Here is a 23,079-nt window from a genome sequence, read left to right on the forward strand (position 1 = left end):
GAGTTAAATGTTTCATTAGCCACTGAACTTTTTACCATATCACGACTTACTCATCGAACTTACAAAATTGTCTCGCTAGCCACCGAACTTCACTCCATCCAACTCCATCACTTACCGGCTGAAATCCGTTAGCAAATGAAATGACGTGGCAGATGAAAAATCCATGTGGCCAGTTAAATCCTTCCAACTATGAACTTCATTGGCAACTCAGCAGAACCAAACATGCCTTTAAGAACTCGTATTGAAGCATGCTTTGATTTCATTTACCCAATTGCTTTCATATCCAAGAAACACAACCCAGAGAAGTGAAGAAAACCCTAAGCCGCAAATCAAGAAAATCAACCATCCAACCAATTTTTACCTCTCAAGGAGCCAAATCGAAGTNCCAATGGCGAATATGGGCTTCGAAAATAAATGCATCAGAGAGGTTACAAGTAAAATCTTACACTTCAGAGCATACCTGTAGTCGGGACCAATTTAATAGACACAACAATTACATATTCTTGACGCGTTGATATATAGAGAAATTCAAGGTTGACCCAACCTGGAAGATCGAACTAATTTTGGCAACTGTGAAAAAAGATCTCCGCACAGACATTAGTAGAAATGTGACATGGAAAATGCGGAGATATGCTAAAGAAGTTTTAGTAGGAAATTTACAAGAGCAATTTAGGCAATTGCGTTCTTATGCAGCCGATGTACTACGAACAAATGTTGGGTCGACTGCATTACAGGAGCAAATGTTTGGGGGGATCTACGTATGCTTCAATTGTTGTAAGATAGGTTTTCGATATGGCTGTAGGAAGGTAGTAGGTATTGATGGTTGTCACTTAAGGGGTTCTTTCGAAGGGGTTATGTTAACTGCAATTGGTATTGACGCTAATGATTGCATCTGTCCCGTCGCATATGCAGTGGTTGAGAAAGAAAATGCTACCTCATGGCAATGGTTCTTGACATACCTCTTTAAGGATATTAGTATTGGAGATGGAAGGGGTTGGACTCTAATGATAGACAAACAAAAAGGGGTGCAAAATGTCACAGACGAGTTGTTCTCTGCGGCTGAGCACAGGTTTTGTGTATGACATATGTACACAAATTTCTTTGATGCTGGGTTTAAGAGTAAAATTCTTAAAAATTATTTATGGCGTGCTGCCAAGTTAACCACTGTTGCTGACTACCAACATTGGATACAACAAATTCGTCAACTTAGTGAGAAGGCACACAAATGGCTTACGGAACGACACTCGCAAGAATGGAGTAAATCACATTTCTCGAATCAATCAAATAGTGATATTCTGCATAACAATCTATGCGAAGTCTTCAACAAGACTTTGAGAAGTGACAGAGAAAAGATGATTTTGTCAATGTTGACATCACTACAACAAACTTTTATGAATAGGATTCAAAAGTGTTGAGAGAAGATGATGAGATGTACATGACGCTTGTGTTCGAAGATCAAGAAAAAATTGCTCAAGAATGTTAAGATATCGCGTGAATGCACATTGCATTTTTCAGGTGGACCTGAATGGCAAGTTGAATGCAGCTTCGGGACTTATGTTGTTGATCTACATGAGAGAACTTGTGCATGTAGAGAATGGAAGCTTACAGCCATTCCTTGCATGCATGCAGTTGCAGAGATTAGGGATTGCAGAAATGATCCAAAAGACTACGTTCACAATTGCTACATGATTGAGACATATATGCGATGCTATAGTAGTATTATGCATCCGATCAATGGTATGCATTTATGGCCACAGTTGGATATGCTTAATATTACTCCACCGTCGTTGGTTATACTACGAAAGGGAAAGAGATAAATAAATTGGAGAAAATGAGCAGATGAAGATGTGATAGTGCATCCGCGAGAGAAGAACTATATTCGGAGAAAAGGACGTTTGAAAATGACCTATTCAGTATGTGGAGAGCAAGGTCACAACAAGCGATACGACTCTAGGCCAGATACTCCGGATTCTGTGAGTATGATCTTGCTTCTGTTAGACGATTTTTCGAAGAATGTATTCTAACTTTCACTTTTCGTGGACAGGATTGGTTTGAAGGTAACATAGAACTAGTTGTCACACAATGCGATAGAGCAGTCAATGAACGAGTTAGTATTCCGTTGAATTATTTTTCTTGATGTTCGTTGTGATATTTTGTAGATTGCATAAGTATTCTGATAATATTAATGATTGCATAATGTAGGGAAAAATGATTCCAGAAAGGAGACAGCGAGCATCATCGAGTCACAATCTTGGGATTGAGCTAACATTCCACTTCACTCCAACCCCAACATTATCTCGTGAACCATTTTCTGGTGGGCTAAAATCTGGTGATACAGCAATGGTGTTCACTCAGCTCGACTCAGTTCATGTTCCAATCGACGATGTGAACTTCGAAAATGTCATGTATGACATTATTGACTGGAATCTGGTAGTACAAGAGTGTCGAAGCCACGAAAAAGAAGCCACACAAGTCGAAGTGTACTAGAAGGAACACATAATTGAAGTCAGTGTTTTTTTATATTTGATGCAAGTTGTGACGGGTGTTGTGAGGCTTTTTGCATTCTCCATGGAATCTAACATACGGTAAGGGGTGTAGTCTAGTGATGATAATAATATGTACGCAAAAATGTATTCTAACTTGTTTGCATCCTGTTGGCGCATTGAAGCAGGCATATGCTGAGCAAGATGAAGTAGCCAAGTGTTTAAAGTCGACAGACCATTGGTTTTTTGGAGTAGAATTTGAATTTAGATTTTATCTCGTGTTAATGTTGTTGACATGTAAATTGTAAACATATTGCTATATATGATAGGCTTCGGTATGTTTTTTGACAAGGTCCTGAATGGCCAGAAGGTATTTTTTGATTTATGACATGGGCTTTTGAATTCTGATTTTGTCCCGAAGTGTTAATATCTGTTTGAGCTATCATGTTTTTTGGTAAAATATACTACAGTGTTTTTGCCCCTTTCCAAAAAGAAGCATGGTAAATCTGATATGTCATTTACTTGAATGGCCGGAAGTAGTTTTTGATTGGTTATATAGAAAAAAATTACGTGCTAAATCTGATTTGTATATACAAAGGAAGTCCTGATTTGTGTATGATAGTCTTCCAATGAGATAATATTTTCTCTTCTACTTTCAGAATTTGATTTTGTATATACAAAATAAATATTCCAGCAGCTACTGATTTTGTAATCAATGGATCAAAACCACCTTTACAGTTTAACTGGAACAATGAAAATGTCAACTACAACCAAAACAGAATTGAAACCACTATAAGAACACAGCACAAGTGTCAATTGAGGGAAAAGAAGATAGAACCATTTTGAGAATGAAATTGGTCCACAAATGACAAAATTGCCATAAATGTTGTGACATAGAAACATTAAAATTATAAGCGTGAATTTCAAATTATCGGGATTGATCTACAACTATAAGTTCGACGTCTACAAATATATTATTAAATCAGTGAACTACACAAACTTGAGACTATCATAATTGGTTCCATTTCACAAAGCTCCTCCATTTTGCTTCTCAATATCTGTCTCTCCCTTTCCCTTGTGAAAAGTAAATTTGACTGAGATATCCATGTCTTTTTCTTCGTTTATGTTAGCAACATGCGTCAATAAACCCGACAACTCATTAATTTCCGATGTGGCACTTGATTGACCCTTATATTGACAACGTTCGTCCGCATCAAGCCACTTGAAATAATTGCAATTGTTAATAGCCGTCCGAAGTTTTCAGTCCTCCTTTCGACTTCCATATAGTTCTGAATTCCTTTGCCGCATACTGGATACGCTTTTTTCGTCGGATAATCCAACAAGTAGTGGCCCGCCTTCCGGCAACCATGACATGTCCCTTTGTTCCTTCCTCCCATTTCAAACCAAATGAGGACAAAACTAACATAAATGAGAAAATTAAACGAAACTCACTGCAATCTCCACAAAATCAAGCATCTTCGAAGCATTATTAGAATAATAAAATATAAAATAAACTGCCCACGAACATTATCTACTTGCATTGCCTCAATCTTTTGCTAGCGTCGAGGATCATACATACTCAAAGTAGTGTTTTAGAAGGTCTCCTATAGCTGCCACATGTTCATGGTGGGTTGACATCAAAATTGTGTATACCATGATTTGTTGTTAAATGATAGTTTTGAATTTCATGAGTTAAATGTTTCATTAGCCACTGAACTTTTTACCATATCACGACTTACTCATCGAACTTACAAAATTGTCTCGCTAGCCACCGAACTTCACTCCATCCAACTCCATCACTTACCGGCTGAAATCCGTTAGCAAATGAAATGACGTGGCAGATGAAAAATCCATGTGGCCAGTTAAATCCTTCCAACTATGAACTTCATTGGCAACTCAGCAGAACCAAACATGCCTTTAAGAACTCGTATTGAAGCATGCTTTGATTTCATTTACCCAATTGCTTTCATATCCAAGAAACACAACCCAAAGAAGTGAAGAAAACCCTAAGCCGCAAATCAAGAAAATCAACCATCCAACCAATTTTTACCTCTCAAGGAGCCAAATCGAAGTGGGAAAAACCTGTTCCCATCTCTTTGGTGGTTATATGGACAGACAAAACGAAGGTAATTTTTATTTTTTTGGGTTTTATGTTTTAGGCAACCGAAGAGTTCATTTGTGTGCTAAAGCTATATATATGTATTTTCTCCTATCCAAAACTTCTGGGAGTTAAATGTAATAAAATTGTTTTCATTCAACAATTAGCTGCATTTTAAAAAATGAGTATTGAAATCATGTCAACAATTTTCTTCCAATTTTGGAAAAAGAAGAAGGAAAAAACAGAAATTTAAACACCTTTATTCCTGGCTAAGGTGTCTTCATGATGGCCACTGTTTGTTGTTCCGTGTGTTATAGTTTTTTTTATATGGGCTTCGTGAAAGAAACAGATTGTATGAGAGATTGTGAGATTTAAACGTGGTTTAATTGTATGACAGAAATTTAAAGAGAAAAACAGAAATTTAAACGCCTTTGTCAAAGAAATTTAATATGGGCTTAAATTATGATAATTTGCACTTATTCTTACTGAATGTGGTTTAATACATATTGTGAGGAAGATCCAAACTTATTACCTCTGACCATGACTTTGAGTCCAAACAGGATGACGTCGAATATGTTAGAAATGTAATTGATGGGATCGAAATTGGATTGGATTGCCGACAAGATGAAGTCCAGCCCGAACGAAAAGAATGCATCGATATTGAGGTGGATGAATTGGAACTATCATCATCAGACAAACTATTCTCCTAATGTTCATCTGAAGATGATGGTGGTCATCACTTTCCTGAATTCAATTTTGGTCAGGACATGAAAAATCCTCAGTTCGTGGTGGGTCAAATATTTAGTTTCGCATCAGAGTTCCGAGAGGCGGTACGAACCTATGGTGCAGTGAAAGGGTACAATGTAAAGTTTAAGGCAAATGATGAAAGAAGAGTCCAAGGAATTTGCAAATTAGGCTGCCAATGGCGAATATGGGCTTCGAAAATAAATGCATCAGAGAGGTTACAAGTAAAATCTTACACTTCAGAGCATACCTGTAGTCGGGACCAATTTAATAGACACAACAATTACATATTCTTGACGCGTTGATATATAGAGCAATTCAAGGTTGACCCAACCTGGAAGATCGAACTAATTTTGGCAACTGTAAAAAAAGATCTCCGCACAGACATTAGTAGAAATGTGACATGGAAAATGCGGAGATATGCTAAAGAAGTTTTAGTAGGAAATTTACAAGAGCAATTTAGGCAATTGCGTTCTTATGCAGCCGATGTACTACGAACAAATGTTGGGTCGACTGCATTACAGGAGCAAATGTTTGGGGGGATCTACGTATGCTTCAATTGTTGTAAGATAGGTTTTCGATATGGCTGTAGGAAGGTAGTAGGTATTGATGGTTGTCACTTAAGGGGTTCTTTCGAAGGGGTTATGTTAACTGCAATTGGTATTGACGCTAATGATTGCATCTGTCCCGTCGCATATGCAGTGGTTGAGAAAGAAAATGCTACCTCATGGCAATGGTTCTTGACATACCTCTTTAAGGATATTAGTATTGGAGATGGAAGGGGTTGGACTCTAATGATAGACAAACAAAAAGGGGTGCAAAATGTCACAGACGAGTTGTTCTCTGCGGCTGAGCACAGGTTTTGTGTATGACATATGTACACAAATTTCTTTGATGCTGGGTTTAAGAGTAAAATTCTTAAAAATTATTTATGGCGTGCTGCCAAGTTAACCACTGTTGCTGACTACCAACATTGGATACAACAAATTCGTCAACTTAGTGAGAAGGCACACAAATGGCTTACGGAACGACACTCGCAAGAATGGAGTAAATCACATTTCTCGAATCAATCAAATAGTGATATTCTGCATAACAATCTATGCGAAGTCTTCAACAAGACTTTGAGAAGTGACAGAGAAAAGATGATTTTGTCAATGTTGACATCACTACAACAAACCTTTATGAATAGGATTCAAAAGTGTTGAGAGAAGATGATGAGATGTACATGACGCTTGTGTTCGAAGATCAAGAAAAAATTGCTCAAGAATGTTAAGATATCGCGTGAATGCACATTGCATTTTTCAGGTGGACCTGAATGGCAAGTTGAATGCAGCTTCGGGACTTATGTTGTTGATCTACATGAGAGAACTTGTGCATGTAGAGAATGGAAGCTTACAGCCATTCCTTGCATGCATGCAGTTGCAGAGATTAGGGATTGCAGAAATGATCCAAAAGACTACGTTCACAATTGCTACATGATTGAGACATATATGCGATGCTATAGTAGTATTATGCATCCGATCAATGGTATGCATTTATGGCCACAGTTGGATATGCTTAATATTACTCCACCGTCGTTGGTTATACTACGAAAGGGAAAGAGATAAATAAATTGGAGAAAATGAGCAGATGAAGATGTGATAGTGCATCCGCGAGAGAAGAACTATATTCGGAGAAAAGGACGTTTGAAAATGACCTATTCAGTATGTGGAGAGCAAGGTCACAACAAGCGATACGACTCTAGGCCAGATACTCCGGATTCTGTGAGTATGATCTTGCTTCTGTTAGACGATTTTTCGAAGAATGTATTCTAACTTTCACTTTTCGTGGACAGGATTGGTTTGAAGGTAACATAGAACCAGTTGTCACACAATGCGATAGAGCAGTCAATGAACGAGTTAGTATTCCGTTGAATTATTTTTCTTGATGTTCGTTGTGATATTTTGTAGATTGCATAAGTATTCTGATAATATTAATGATTGCATAATGTAGGGAAAAATGATTCCAGAAAGGAGACAGCGAGCATCATCGAGTCACAATCTTGGGATTGAGCTAACATTCCACTTCACTCCAACCCCAACATTATCTCGTGAACCATTTTCTGGTGGGCTAAAATCTGGTGATACAGCAATGGTGTTCACTCAGCTCGACTCAGTTCATGTTCCAATCGACGATGTGAACTTCGAAAATGTCATGTATGACATTATTGACTGGAATCTGGTAGTACAAGAGTGTCGAAGCCACGAAAAAGAAGCCACACAAGTCGAAGTGTACTAGAAGGAACACATAATTGAAGTCAGTGTTTTTTTATATTTGATGCAAGTTGTGACGGGTGTTGTGAGGCTTTTTGCATTCTCCATGGAATCTAACATACGGTAAGGGGTGTAGTCTAGTGATGATAATAATATGTACGCAAAAATGTATTCTAACTTGTTTGCATCCTGTTGGCGCATTGAAGCAGGCATATGCTGAGCAAGATGAAGTAGCCAAGTGTTTAAAGTCGACAGACCATTGGTTTTTTGGAGTAGAATTTGAATTTAGATTTTATCTCGTGTTAATGTTGTTGACATGTAAATTGTAAACATATTGCTATATATGATAGGCTTCGGTATGTTTTTTGACAAGGTCCTGAATGGCCAGAAGGTATTTTTTGATTTATGACATGGGCTTTTGAATTCTGATTTTGTCCCGAAGTGTTAATATCTGTTTGAGCTATCATGTTTTTTGGTAAAATATACTACAGTGTTTTTGCCCCTTTCCAAAAAGAAGCATGGTAAATCTGATATGTCATTTACTTGAATGGCCGGAAGTAGTTTTTGATTGGTTATATAGAAAAAAATTACGTGCTAAATCTGATTTGTATATACAAAGGAAGTCCTGATTTGTGTATGATAGTCTTCCAATGAGATAATATTTTCTCTTCTACTTTCAGAATTTGATTTTGTATATACAAAATAAATATTCCAGCAGCTACTGATTTTGTAATCAATGGATCAAAACCACCTTTACAGTTTAACTGGAACAATGAAAATGTCAACTACAACCAAAACAGAATTGAAACCACTATAAGAACACAGCACAAGTGTCAATTGAGGGAAAAGAAGATAGAACCATTTTGAGAATGAAATTGGTCCACAAATGACAAAATTGCCATAAATGTTGTGACATAGAAACATTAAAATTATAAGCGTGAATTTCAAATTATCGGGATTGATCTACAACTATAAGTTCGACGTCTACAAATATATTATTAAATCAGTGAACTACACAAACTTGAGACTATCATAATTGGTTCCATTTCACAAAGCTTCTCCATTTTGCTTCTCAATATCTGTCTCTCCCTTTCCCTTGTGAAAAGTAAATTTGACTGAGATATCCATGTCTTTTTCTTCGTTTATTTTAGCAACATGCGTCAATAAACCCGACAACTCATTAATTTCCGATGTGGCACTTGATTGACCCTTATATTGACAACGTTCGTCCGCATCAAGCCACTTGAAATAATTGCGATTGTTAATAGCCGTCCGAAGTTTTCAGTCCTCCTTTCGACTTCCATATAGTTCTGAATTCCTTTGCCGCATACTGGATACGCTTTTTTCGTCGGATAATCCAACAAGTAGTGGCCCGCCTTCCGGTAACCATGACATGTCCCTTTGTTCCTTCCTCCCATTTCAAACCAAATGAGGACAAAACTAACATAAATGAGAAAATTAAACGAACTCACTGCAATCTCCACAAAATCAAGCATCTTCGAAGCATTATTAGAATAATAAAATATAAAATAAACTGCCCACGAACATTATCTACTTGCATTGCCTCAATGAACAGTATAACAAATCCACCCCTTACAGAATTATGTAGAACATGTTTACAGGATATATTTTTCTATTTTTAGAACATTACAAATCAGTTGAAGATAATACTATAACAAAATCAAGAGATGCAGAGGCTTTATGAAGTGAATACCATAACAAAATCAATAAATTCATGTTCATCTCGATTTTCATTTGTAAACAACAAATAAATGGAAATGGGCAAACAATGAAATACGGTGAAAATGGTAGAAGGAATAATAAAATCTTTCCTCGCGCCACTATCCCCCCTCGCACTGTCTGTTCGTCACTCAAGCTCAAATGGGTAACAAGAAAAATGAAATTTTTACCTTCACAACACGTCGTGCGTTCCAATTAGGTACGGTGAATTAGGGCTCTAGAGTTGATTTGATTTTGGGATGGAAGTAAAATGGGTTTTCAGATTCTGAAGTCGTTTAGGTAAGGGTTCAAAATTATTTTCCTCATCGTCGTGGACGCTGATTTGGATAACTTACAACTAGTTGGAAGGATTTAACTGGCCAAATGGATTTTCCGTCTGCCACGTCATTCGTTTGCTAACAGATTTTAGCCGGTGCGTAATGGAGTTGGATAGAGTGAAGTTTGGCGGCCAGCGAGATAATTTTGTAAGTTCGGTGAGTAAGTCGTGACATGGTGCAAAGTTCAGTGGCTAACAAAACATTTAACTCGAAATTCACTAAACATTTTTGCCTAGATGAAACATTTGAACAAAATATGCAATTTCATTTAAAAGTAGATAAAAATTTACAATTTACAAAGGTGACTGAAAACAAATTTGTAGGTACACATTACATGTGGAAGTTGTACGTCGCATTTTGGGATGGAAGTAAAATGGGTTTTCAGATTCTGAAGTCGTTTAGGTAAGGGTTCAAAATTATTTTCCTCATCGTCGTGGATGCTGATTTGGATAACTTACAACTAGTTGGAAGGATTTAACTGGCCAAATGGATTTTCCGTCTGCCACGTCATTCGTTTGCTAACAGATTTTAGCCGGTGCGTAATGGAGTTGGATAGAGTGAAGTTTGGTGGCCAGCGAGACAATTTTGTAAGTTCGGTGAGTAAGTCGTGACATGGTGCAAAGTTCAGTGGCTAACAAAACATTTAACTCGAAATTCACTAAACATTTTTGCCGAGATGAAACATTTGAACAAAATATGCAATTTCATTTAAAAGTAGATAAAAATTTACAATTTACAAAGGTGACTGAAAACAAATTTGTAGGTACACATTACATGTGGAAGTTGTACCTCGTGATATTGATACAATCTCAATACCACGGGTTAGAAGACGGAGTAAACTAACGTTAACAAAGCATTTTGTGATTGTTAAATTTTATACTGAATCTTCGAATAAATGTATTGATGAATCAAATAGAATAACAAAAATATTTTATTTTTGTTAAGGGTGTGTTTGATTACATTTATTTTCCATGAAAAATATCAGTTTTCTATCCAAATTCCTACTTGGGGTGTTTGATTGCTATTTTTTTTCCATGGAAAACATTTTTCAACTTTTAAAAATATGTCTAATTTTCCTTATTTTTAAGGAAAACATTTTCTTTGATTGTTAAATTTTATACTGAATCTTCGAATAAATGTATTGATGAATCAAATAGAATAACAAAAATATTTTATTTTTGTTAAAGGTGTGTTTTATTACATTTATTTTCCATGAAAAATATCAGTTTTCCATCCAAATTCCTACTTGGGGTGTTTGATTGCTATTTTTTTCCATGGAAAACATTTTTCAACTTTTAAAAATATGTCTAATTTTCCTTGTTTTTAAGGAAAACATTTTCCTGCTTGGCTTGGTCTTCAATTTATATTGTAGATTTCATTTTGTAGTTGGATAGTCTGTTCTCTTTTCAACCTAATCATAGGAATGGTTGGTTTGTTAAAGAGATGACCATTGCCTTTTTTATGGTGAATGAGTGTTGTGTGATTTACGCAACTTGAAGTTAGTTGATACAACTATTAAGGATTCCTAGGTTTCTATGCTATTTGATAAGATAATTGAATCAAGTCGAAGAATAATGACACCAAATATACATTATAGTGGGAAAATTGGAGTTCGTGTATTTTTCAAAATTGAGCTGAATGGAGTTTTTGTGTTAGTTATAGGATGTAATAGATGCAAAGGTCTATTACATGCACAAAATTGCTTGTATAATGATTCAAAAATGTCGAAGAGCATGTTACGAATTGATGAAGCTAGAAAAATAACTTTTCAAGTAAGACCCACAAACTATTTTACAAATTTACAATTTATATACAATTTTTTATAGAGTCGAAATAGTTGAATTGAATAACATATAATTATGTATGTTGTCAAGAATTTGACCCTTTTCGATTACATAAGGAGACGTTTAACTACTCACAATTTTGCCGTGCTTATAGCACAAATAAATTTCTTAGTGCTTAATGATGCCTAAAATGATAGAAAATAAAATGAAAAGTGCCAACTTTGTTTATTCTTATCTAGAGTAAAGGGTTTGGTGGCTTGGCTTTGTCTCTAATTTGTCATAATGCTAATTCCCATCCAAAACTAGTTTAACAAACATAATATGATTCATTGATTGACCCTTCATCCTAAACTTCATTTTAATAATTTTGGTAAAACTTATAATCCATGTTGTTGTTGTTGGAGGGCATTTATCAATCATTATTGCCAAAACTCAAGTTCAGTATAATTCAGGTTAACCTAATTCCAACATCCACTTTAGAAAAAAAAAAAAAAAATTACAGTATATAACCCTCGTTTGGTAATAATTTTTCACCAATTTTTTCTTTTTTAGGTCATTTTACAATTTTAGACATCATATTTAACTTCTTCACTCACGAGACATACTTTTTTATCTAACGATTAAAACATCAATTCTTATCCTCATATGCACAATCTAGACAGATATTAAGCTGATAATATGGTATAAATTGGGCGAGTAATCAAACATTTTACTCCAAATTTTTTCATCTTCCCTGTCATTATAGCAAAACTCACTCAACCAATCTCGCTCGATCCTCTCTATATATATACACGTACATTCATTCACACTTTTAACTGCATACTTTCTACTAGAGACAGCTATAGAGATCTGATCCGCACCGCAAAGGATCGGACACAGCCGCCATGGAGGAGGCATTGGAGTTGACGCGTACGAAGGACACCAAGGAGAGAATGGCGGGAGTGGAAAGGCTGCACCAACTCCTGGAAGCTTCGCGGAAGAGTTTGACGTCATCTGAGGTGACGTCACTCGTCGACATGTGCTTGGATCTCTTGAAGGACAACAACTTTCGCGTATCGCAGGGTGCGCTGCAGGCACTCGCCTCTGCAGCTGTGTTGTCCGGTGAGCACTTCAAGCTCCACTTTAATGGGTTGGTACCGGCCGTGGTTGAGAGGTTAGGGGATGCCAAACAGCCCGTTAGGGATGCTGCCAGGCAGCTTTTGCTCACTCTCATGGAGGTAGTGTACAATTGCGCAATTTTTTGAGCTTATTTTATCCATTGAGTTCTTTGTTTTTATCGAAATGATTTTGCTTTTTTTTTTGTGTTATTTTACGGTTGAATTCTATCTGATGGGGTAGATTTATAAGCTTCAAGGTGAGAATTGAAAAGATGAGCGAGATAAATTCCTTTTTTCCTGTCAATATTAGTGGCCTAGAATCTTCATGTCGGGTAAGGGTGGATTTCTTTCGAAAAGAAAATTAGCTCAGGAAGGACAAACCAAAAAAAGAAATGAGGTCATTAATCTTGTTCAGCGTAGCATTTTTCTTATTTACGAAGGCAAGTTGGGTGAGATAGTGATTCTATATTAGTTTAATTGTTCTATGAAATAATTGAGTTTGTTTTCAATAAAATTTAAAAGAACTTGTTATGAAATTAGCAGTAGTTGTAATGGCAGAGTAGCCGTTTCTTTTCCGCGATGGTAAGTTGAATGAGGATAATGATTTTGTATGACCTTAAATGTTCTAAGCAATTACTTTGAAGTAAAGATTTTGTTCTGAAATTAGCAGCAGCAGTGCTGAAGTCACACAAGTTTTCAGTAGTGATGATATAGGATTCAAATTTAGGGTCCATTTGATTGCAAAAATGGAATTAAATTGAATTGAAAACGAATTTAAGGGAATTTAATTGACTAAAAATTATTTTCCTGGGAATTGTAAATTATTGTTTTTGATTGGTATAATTTTTCACGTGGAAAATTTTGAAATTTTGAATCTTTTGGTGTTTATTTGGTCTTTTTTTCATGAAAATTGTCATTTAAATAGATAATTTTTTTTACAATTGTTGATAGATTTTGTTTCCATTGCTGAAAATTTAAAAAAAAAAGAAAAAGAAAAAGAAAAAAGGAAAACTGGAAAACCGATGGTGGGAATTCGGTTTTCCACCCTTTCAAGGAAAAGGCACATGTGTGGGAGAAAATGTGGAAATCGAATTCCCTAGAAAATTTAGCAATCAAACACAACATTTTGGTGGAAAATGGAAAATGTTTTCCATTTTCCATGAAAAATGTGTCCAATCAAACATGGCCTTAGATAAATAGTTTGTATAAATTTAGGTACATATTCCTTTCATATTCTGCCTCGTCTGCCCCAACAACCAGATGTAGAATTTTTCCCTGTTGAATTATGAACAAAGTCTAGTGTGCCTGCTAGCATGTCACTAACTTAGGATCTGTTGATATTGAGGTTGACTTTGCTGTTGTTATACACAGGTCATTGCTCTTGTGTCTTGTCATTCTTAAAATCCTTCTCCAGTGTGCACCGTTCTACACTCAATATTCTTTTAAATTTACGAAGCAGTAGGATCTTACTCCTGGAATTGGATGTTTTAATTTTTATTTTTTGCCGATTCATGAGCAGATGTAGCAATAATGCAATATCTTTATCAATAAATATTAACTAATTTTGATACAGGTTTCTTCATCAACAATCATTGTTGAAAGAGCAGGATCATATGCTTGGACACACAAAAGCTGGAGAGTTCGAGAAGAGTTTGCACGTACTGTCACTTCAGCGATTGGCCTATTTGCATCCACTGAACTACCTCTTCAGCGAGCTATTCTTCCACCTGTGTGTTGGTTGCCTAGTTTTTACAGAATGTGTAAAATGCATTATGTTTGAATTGAAGAGTAAACAAGATTCAGAACCTTACTTGTTGTCTTCTTGGATATCAGATTTTACAGATGTTGAACGACCCAAATCCTGGTGTGAGGGAAGCTGCTATATCATGTATCGAGGTTACTACTGCATATTTATTTTCTGTATATAGTTTATGAAACAGCCCTAAGTAAAAAAGTGGTGGTAGAAGTTTTTTTTTTTTGGTCATTATACAACTCATTTTCTTTTATGAATATTCTTTTTTATTGTTTGTCATCTGTGCATTTTGGCGTTGGAGACCCTGTCTAAATTGGTCACAATATTTTGTTTGTCGGATTGACGGTGATTATTAGTGAAATCAAGGCTACACGCTTGTAATATCAAGAACAATATAAACCTACAAATATTAACTTCGAGTTCTATACAGCCTTTTTGTAATGACATCTATTAAACAATTTGTATGATTATTTAAAAATGCTTAATTATTTTATAACCTACGTTTGTTGCCACCTTCTTAATAGATTTTTATTACTGTGTACGAGGAGTGATGGTGCGGGGGATAGAACTGAAGCCTCTGCTTTTACGAAATATGGGATAGTACGGTAGTAATGGACGGAAGAAGTTTTGAAATTGAAGAAGGGAAGATCACTTTCTGGGAGGCTTCAATAACAAGTAAAATGGAATAGCAGATAGTTTAGCCTTAAATGCCAAGTTTGACTGTGCTTAATTTGTCTGTCTTTGAATGGGATAAGGTGCTTTAAGCAAAATGTTCTATAATGCTAGTCATTCAGATTTGGTCGACTGATGTGAACTCACAAGTCCAGGGGCACTGCGCGGGTTTGGAACTGGCTGGCAGCTTGAATAAACATTTTCTTCATTTACTTGTTAAAACTTCTTGTAAACACTGACCTATTCAAAGCATCTGAGTGTAGGAGTCTGTAGACTTTAAGAATCTAACATTTTAAGCGTGACATAGTTTTGAAGTATTTGTGTTTTGATAGGTTGTAAGATATGATTTTTGGACTTCTCATTTTGCAAAACTTTTTATTTTGCAAAACTTTGGTAAAGTTTATGTTTCTCTAGCATCTTTATATAAGTGGCAACGGGAGAAATTTTATATTTCCTTATTGAATATGTGGCATATTATCAACTAGTCTAGAACTGCTGTCCTTGTATTTGCCTGATAATAAGTTCTTACATTGTCTCTTTTTTCCCCAGGAGATGTATACGCAGGCTGGGCCTCAATTCCAAGATGAATTGCAGAGACATCATCTTCCTACTCCAATGGTAATAGAATGTGGCTAAGGATGATTCACTTGTTACATTAAGTTTTTGAGTTGTTATTCTAGTTTTACCGATCCAGTTGGTATGTAGTATAGCAAGAACTTAACTATGGCTGAGTTAACTATTTTTGTTATGTGATGACTGAATGCAGTTAAAAGATATTAATGCCAGATTAGAGAAAATTGAGCCTAACATTCGCTCTTCAGATATGATTCTGAGCAATTACTCTGCCAGCGAGAATAAGCCTACAAGCCTTAATCCAAAAAAGAGCAGTCCTAAGGCCAAAAGCTCAACTCGTGAGGCATCTCCCTTTGGAGGTTAGTACCTGTGCTGGAGGCCACAGAAATCTTTGTAATTTGTTTATATATCTATAGTAGTTACTCCCTTAGTCATTTAACCGTCCTGAAATTTCTGTCTGTTTTGTACATCTTTGTACTGCATTAAATGAGTAGTGAGCTTTATAGCATGTTCTAAAATCATCCAGTAAGGGTGAGATCGATTATTTATGGATATGCAGTAAAGCAAATCTATTTCTGTTTTGAGCTCATTGAGGAATCAAAACATACACTTTTAGCATCAGACTCTTTGCTGACTTCTTTTGTTCATTTATGATTAGCAGATGGTGATGTCACAGAGAAACCTGTTGAACCAATTAAAGTATATTCAGAAAAGGAGCTTATGAAGGAGTTTGAAAAAATTGCTTCCACCCTTGTACCCGATAAAGATTGGTCTATGCGTATTGCAGCCATGCAGAGGATTGAAGGCCTTGTTATTGGAGGTTTGTTAACCACTCCTTGCACAATTAAGAGCCTCTGTTTCCACTTTCAAATTGTATATTTTAAATGCTTCGGTGTTTTGTTTTATGTCTTTTTCTTACTGTGTGGTGTTATAACTAACTGTATTTCATCATTGAGATGTGTTCCTATACAGATGGTTATTAAAGCAAAGCGAGAACAAAGGATGCATTTAGTTTAAAACCCCAATCATATACAAACAGAAAAGTTCAGACAATAGATTGAGTTACATTCAAATCTAGCATAAGATTTGCTCTAAAGATTTATTGCTTTGTTGCTCAAAAGTTGTGGTTTTATGTTGTCTTCAGTTTCTGGAGAAGTATGATAATGAGGGTGAGCAACTGAAGTGATTTTCAGTGTTTATTTTCTTATTAAATGGGCCTTTTGAGAGCCTAAATATGGAATGTGTTTTAAGTCATTGAACATGAGCAAGATTTTGAATAATCTAAGATTGTTTGATGTTTTATGTTGGTTGAGGAAAGACATGGAGCACCTGATGCTACGGTAAATTATAGTCCACATTTATGACATTATTTTTGTGGTTAGGCTGTACATATGTATTTAATTTGAGTTCCATTTTATCAGGTGCAGCTGATTACCCCTGTTTCCGTGGACTTCTTAAGCAACTTGTTGGTCCTTTGAACACCCAACTGTCTGATCGGAGATCAAGCATAGTGAAGCAGGTGCATAATAACATAAGTTGACCACATGACTACAGCTTCTTTCTGCCCTTCCTCATAATCTAGTTTCATACCTCTTACATTACATAAGCAAGAGGAATATGAAGTTATTTTCATAAAATATGCTTTCTTTGTTAACAGTTCTATCCAAATATCTTTAGTTGCACTTGTTTACTTCTGAGAACATATATTTACCAAAGAGTTCATGCCCGTTCATATATTCTTCTGTTCATTAACTTCCTAGAGGTTTCTCTTCATGGACTATCTAACTACACTTAGTTTTAACATATAAGTGCTAGGGAGAATTGATTTCTGTATTTGCTGTTTAATCATGCTGAAGTTTTTGATTTAGATTTTATATCAACTAATTCCGAGTTTGAATAGAATGTTCCTTTGTTTAATTTTATAAATTTTGTTGCTTTCTCCCATCTGAACTCTTGTATTTTCTTCCTTCTCCGTTTTGTTAGGCATGTCATTTGTTATGCTTTCTATCAAAAGAGCTCTTGGGTGACTTTGAGTCATGTGCTGAGATGTTTATTCCGGTAATAACAATCTCTGTATTAAGTTACTATAGTGTTTTATGATTATGCATGTTTCTCACCCTTTATTCTGACATTTAGGTCCTTTTCAAGCTTGTTGTGATAACAGTACTTGTAATTGCGGAATCTGCAGATAACTGCATAAAAATGGTATTGCTGTATGCCTTATTCAGTTAGCTTGTTCCGTTTCTATATTTTGTATACCTTTATGTGAGTATTTTGTTTTAGCATATGTTTGACAATTATAAATGGTCAAAAAAGGGGGTCAACCCAATTTTTATCCACAATTTGTGGGACCCACAAGTATTAACCAATTATCCACTACTTAGTTAAATCCATTTATAAAAAATAACCTATTTATAAATACTTTCCAAACAAGCCTTTTTTTTTTTTTTCCAGATGTTACGCAATTGCAAAGTTCCCCGCTTGCTTCCTCGCATAGTTGACTGTTCGAAGAATGACCGAAGTGCAGTACTTCGCTCAAGGTATGACTCTGCTTTAGTACTTCGATAAAAGACTGGCTCTACATCAAATAAAATTTGAAGTATCTCTTATATTTTTATTTTCCCCGATCAGGTGTTGTGAATATGCACTTCTGATTCTTGAATACTGGACTGATGCACCTGAAATTCAGCGCTCAGCTGATCTCTATGAAGACCTTATCAGATATTGTGTGAAAGATGCAATTAGTGAGGTATATATTGTGAATCATGAAGTGTCTCTGTTTCTTGAAGCTGGTGGATGATATGCCTTTTCCTTATCAATTATTTTTGGTGGAATGAATGTTTGGGCTTTAAACCTTTCCCTTTCTTTGGTTTCAATTGCATTACTGAAACCTACAGGTCCGATCTACTGCAAGGATGTGTTATAGAATGTTTACAAAAACCTGGCCTGAGCGTTCTCGGCGTTTGTTTATGTCCTTTGATCCCGTTGTTCAAAGAGTAAGTATTTATCTAATTGAACCTCTACCTTACACCTTTCTACTAACTGTTGAAGTTGTGGACTAAAGACGGAATATTTGTGTAGGTAATAAATGATGAGAATGGAGGTATTCTTCAAAGGCATGCTTCTCCTTCTCGTCGTGAAAGGAGTTCACACAAGTCATTTAGGTCTCAAACACCTGCACCTTCAAACATTTCCGGTTATGGGACTTCTGCTATAGTTGCAATGGATAGAAGTGCAAGTGTTCCCTCAGGGGTATCTATTTCCTCTGGAGCACTTCTTTCACAAGCAAAGTCTGCAGGTAAAGGCACTGATCATAGCCTGGAAAGTGTGCTGCATGCAAGCAAACAGAAGGTCACTGCTATAGAAAGTATGCTGAGAGGTTTGGATATATCTGAGAAAAGCCGATCCTCAAGTTTGGACCTAGGTAGTTAATGTCCTTTTCTAATACTTTCTCTAGTCTCAACTTATCTTTTCCCTCTCTCAATACAGTTTCATTTTCTCTATTTTTTGAGTAATTGGTTGTTACAATTGTGAAATATTGCCACCAATGAGCCTGATTGATAACATCTTGAATCTTTTGTGAATGGCTTACTTTTTGTTTTATTGCTCCTAGTGCAGGAGTTGACCAACCATCATCTCGTGATCCTCCATTTCCTCTTGCTGTTCCAGCCTCGAATGGTCGTACGAATTCTTTTGTGGTAGATGCGACGTCTGCTCGGTCTAAAGGTAATAATAGCAATGGAGGCTTGATTTTATCTGATATCATCACTCAGATTCAAGCTTTTAAAGATTCAGATAAATTATCTTACCACAGTAGTGTGGGAAATGAACCTCTATTGGCACCTTCTTCCTATTCAGCCAAGAGAGCTTCTGAGAAGCTACAAGAAAAAGGTTTGGTTGAAGAAAAAGCCGATGTTAGGGAGGCAAGGAAATATAAGAACTCTCATGTTGATGCGCCATATTTGGACGCTCCTTACAAAGATTTTAACCATAGGGATTCCCAGAATAATTACATGCCAAATTTTCAACGACCTCTTCTAAGAAAAAATGCTGCTGTGCGAATGTCCCCACACAGGAGTAGCTTTGATGATACTCAGGTTGCTCTCGTAGATATATCGAGTTATTCGAATGGTCCAGCTTCTCTTAATGATGCATTCAGCGAGGGGCTTAGTTCTGGTTCAGATTGGAGTGCTCGAGTTTTGGCATTTAGTTATATTCGGTCCCTTCTGCAGAAAGGCCCAAGAGGTATTCAAGAAATTGTGCAGAGTTTTGAGAAGGTCATGAAGTTGTTTTTCCAGCATTTGGATGATCCCCATCATAAAGTTGCACAAGCAGCACTTTCTACTCTTGCAGATCTTTATTGCTGTATGCCTTATTCAGTTAGCTTGTTCCGTTTCTATATTTTGTATACCTTTATGTGAGTATTTTGTTTTAGCATATGTTTGACAATTATAAATGGTCAAAAAAGGGGGTCAACCCAATTTTTATCCACAATTTGTGGGACCCACAAGTATTAACCAATTATCCACTACTTAGTTAAATCCATTTATAAAAAATAACCTATTTATAAATACTTTCCAAACAAGCCTTTTTTTTTTTTTTTCCAGATGTTACGCAATTGCAAAGTTCCCCGCTTGCTTCCTCGCATAGTTGACTGTTCGAAGAATGACCGAAGTGCAGTACTTCGCTCAAGGTATGACTCTGCTTTAGTACTTCGATAAAAGACTGGCTCTACATCAAATAAAATTTGAAGTATCTCTTATATTTTTATTTTCCCCGATCAGGTGTTGTGAATATGCACTTCTGATTCTTGAATACTGGACTGATGCACCTGAAATTCAGCGCTCAGCTGATCTCTATGAAGACCTTATCAGATATTGTGTGAAAGATGCAATTAGTGAGGTATATATTGTGAATCATGAAGTGTCTCTGTTTCTTGAAGCTGGTGGATGATATGCCTTTTCCTTATCAATTATTTTTGGTGGAATGAATGTTTGGGCTTTAAACCTTTCCCTTTCTTTGGTTTCAATTGCATTACTGAAACCTACAGGTCCGATCTACTGCAAGGATGTGTTATAGAATGTTTACAAAAACCTGGCCTGAGCGTTCTCGGCGTTTGTTTATGTCCTTTGATCCCGTTGTTCAAAGAGTAAGTATTTATCTAATTGAACCTCTACCTTACACCTTTCTACTAACTGTTGAAGTTGTGGACTAAAGACGGAATATTTGTATAGGTAATAAATGATGAGAATGGAGGTATTCTTCAAAGGCATGCTTCTCCTTCTCGTCGTGAAAGGAGTTCACACAAGTCATTTAGGTCTCAAACACCTGCACCTTCAAACATTTCCGGTTATGGGACTTCTGCTATAGTTGCAATGGATAGAAGTGCAAGTGTTCCCTCAGGGGTATCTATTTCCTCTGGAGCACTTCTTTCACAAGCAAAGTCTGCAGGTAAAGGCACTGATCATAGCCTGGAAAGTGTGCTGCATGCAAGCAAACAGAAGGTCACTGCTATAGAAAGTATGCTGAGAGGTTTGGATATATCTGAGAAAAGCCGATCCTCAAGTTTGGACCTAGGTAGTTAATGTCCTTTTCTAATACTTTCTCTAGTCTCAACTTATCTTTTCCCTCTCTCAACACAGTTTCATTTTCTCTATTTTTTGAGTAATTGGTTGTTACAATTGTGAAATATTGCCACCAATGAGCCTGATTGATAACATCTTGAATCTTTTGTGAATGGCTAACTTTTTGTTTTATTGCTCCTAGTGCAGGAGTTGACCAACCATCATCTCGTGATCCTCCATTTCCTCTTGCTGTTCCAGCCTCAATCACTGATACTTGTATTTCTTCCCCCCATTAGCCCTTTCCCTTTGTTCCATCTTTATTAATTTTCTGTACTTTTTAGCATCATCTTTATTAAATTTTCTGTACTTTATTGTAGAAAGATGCTATGGAGGATTCTTTTGAGATTGTAATTGAAAAACTTCTCCACGTGACAAAGGATAGCGTTTCAGATGTAAAAATTTTCTTTCAGAAACTCCTGAGTTTCCATTTAATGTTTTTTTCCGAAGCCTTACCCCTGTTGACTATTTAATTTAGGTTTCAAATGAACTAGAGCCCTGCTTATCTATAATGTTGTCTGAATACGACCCATTTAGATGTTTAAGTGTAAGTACTACTAAGAATTGTCAAAATCCCTTAATCATATTTGGTGTTCTCTGCTTTTGCTTGATCAAGTATTTGACATTTCAGGTCATTGTTCCTTTGCTGGTTACTGAAGATGGCAGAACTCTTATCATTTGTATTAACTGTTTGACAAAGGTAGATCCTCCTAAATTTATTTGCTTCGGAGATGGAAAGGTTTATTTATTTATTTATTTTTACCCAAAAACTGTTTTGCTCACTTTAATGATGTAAGGATATTCATGCTACTGCGTTTCTTGTACAGATTGTCAGTAGGCTCTCCCAAGAGGAACTGGTGGCTCAACTACCTTCATTTCTGCCTGCTCTTTTTGATGCTTTCGGTAACCAGAGTGCAGATGTTCGCAAGGTAAATGTTTTTTGTAGAAATTTCAACTAGAAGTCTAGAAATCAACTTAGGAACAAAACCGCAGTTGTTTCATGAAATGTAGCTTGGACACCAACTGTTGATAAGCACTTTCCATATTTGAGTCCAAGGAACTCATGCAAGGTGATTTAAATTGGTTTAACAATGAATAATTGTAATTAAGAACTTACACTTAAAATTCTACTCCTGTTTGGGTTTTAGGTTCGATTTTGAATTTGATATGAATTTTCCCTTGTTGGCAGACTGTTGTTTTCTGTCTAGTTGACACCTATATCAAGCTTGGGAAAGCATTTTTGCCATATTTGGAAGGGCTAAATGCTACTCAACTACGGTTGGTGACCATATATGCAAATAGGATATCACAGGCGAGGAACAGTACCCCTATCGATGCTACCCTGTGATCAGCATTCATATCTATTGTTTGGTGCAGCGGAAATGATATTTTTTTGGTCATTATTTCTTTGTATATTGTGTGAAATATGCAAGTGAAGGGTGTGTTTATTTTGCGTTTTGCATACGTAGTTTATATGTCGATTTCTGTGGCTTGGAGAACAAAGGAGAAAAGTGGTGTGTGAAAACTAACATGGTATGTATACTTTTGTGCTATAATGAAATCATCTGCTCCCCTCATTCTCCCATGTTCAAATTTTTAATGCATTTTTTAAAGCAATTTGTAGCGAGAAAATAATTAAAGATTTTTGGTAAATCTCACTGTGAGTCCCCAATCTTTTTCCATTTGTGGCAATTTCATCCTCATCCTTTTTTATCCATTCTCCTGTTCGCAATCTTTCATTTATTCTCTTATATCATCCTCGTGATCTCCATACGTTTTTGCTATTAGTGTAGAATCCACCGTCATCTAAATTGGTGCAATACACCTGTGAAACTAATGATACTACGTAGCATTTTAATGAACTTGTGTGAAAAATTCAACTCAAGATTGGAGTATATACCATTTCTCAAAATTGAGCTAAAATTTGGTATTTATTTATTCAACA

General features: G+C 36.1%; 1 protein-coding gene across 1 annotated transcript; it reads left to right on the forward strand.

The window, feature by feature from the left end:
• The first annotated feature begins 12,112 nt into the window (after positions 1-12,112).
• On the forward strand, positions 12,113-22,719 carry LOC111371131 (CLIP-associated protein-like). The gene is made up of 24 exons (XM_022993039.1): positions 12,113-12,635; positions 14,089-14,244; positions 14,349-14,411; positions 15,490-15,558; positions 15,707-15,872; positions 16,172-16,333; positions 16,935-17,032; positions 17,497-17,571; positions 17,650-17,718; positions 17,968-18,053; positions 18,145-18,262; positions 18,411-18,509; positions 18,595-18,937; positions 19,132-19,892; positions 20,121-20,206; positions 20,298-20,415; positions 20,564-20,662; positions 20,748-21,090; positions 21,280-21,353; positions 21,455-21,529; positions 21,613-21,681; positions 21,766-21,834; positions 21,962-22,063; positions 22,324-22,719. The coding sequence occupies exons 1-24, from the start codon at positions 12,303-12,305 to the stop codon at positions 22,480-22,482; spliced, it is 3,792 nt and encodes a 1,263-aa protein (XP_022848807.1). The 5' UTR covers positions 12,113-12,302; the 3' UTR covers positions 22,483-22,719.
• The last annotated feature ends 360 nt before the right edge of the window (positions 22,720-23,079 follow it).

This window comes from Olea europaea, chromosome 22 (assembly GCF_002742605.1).
Source record: "Olea europaea var. sylvestris chromosome 22, O_europaea_v1, whole genome shotgun sequence".
In the NCBI taxonomy this organism is placed as follows: Eukaryota; Viridiplantae; Streptophyta; class Magnoliopsida; order Lamiales; family Oleaceae; genus Olea; species Olea europaea.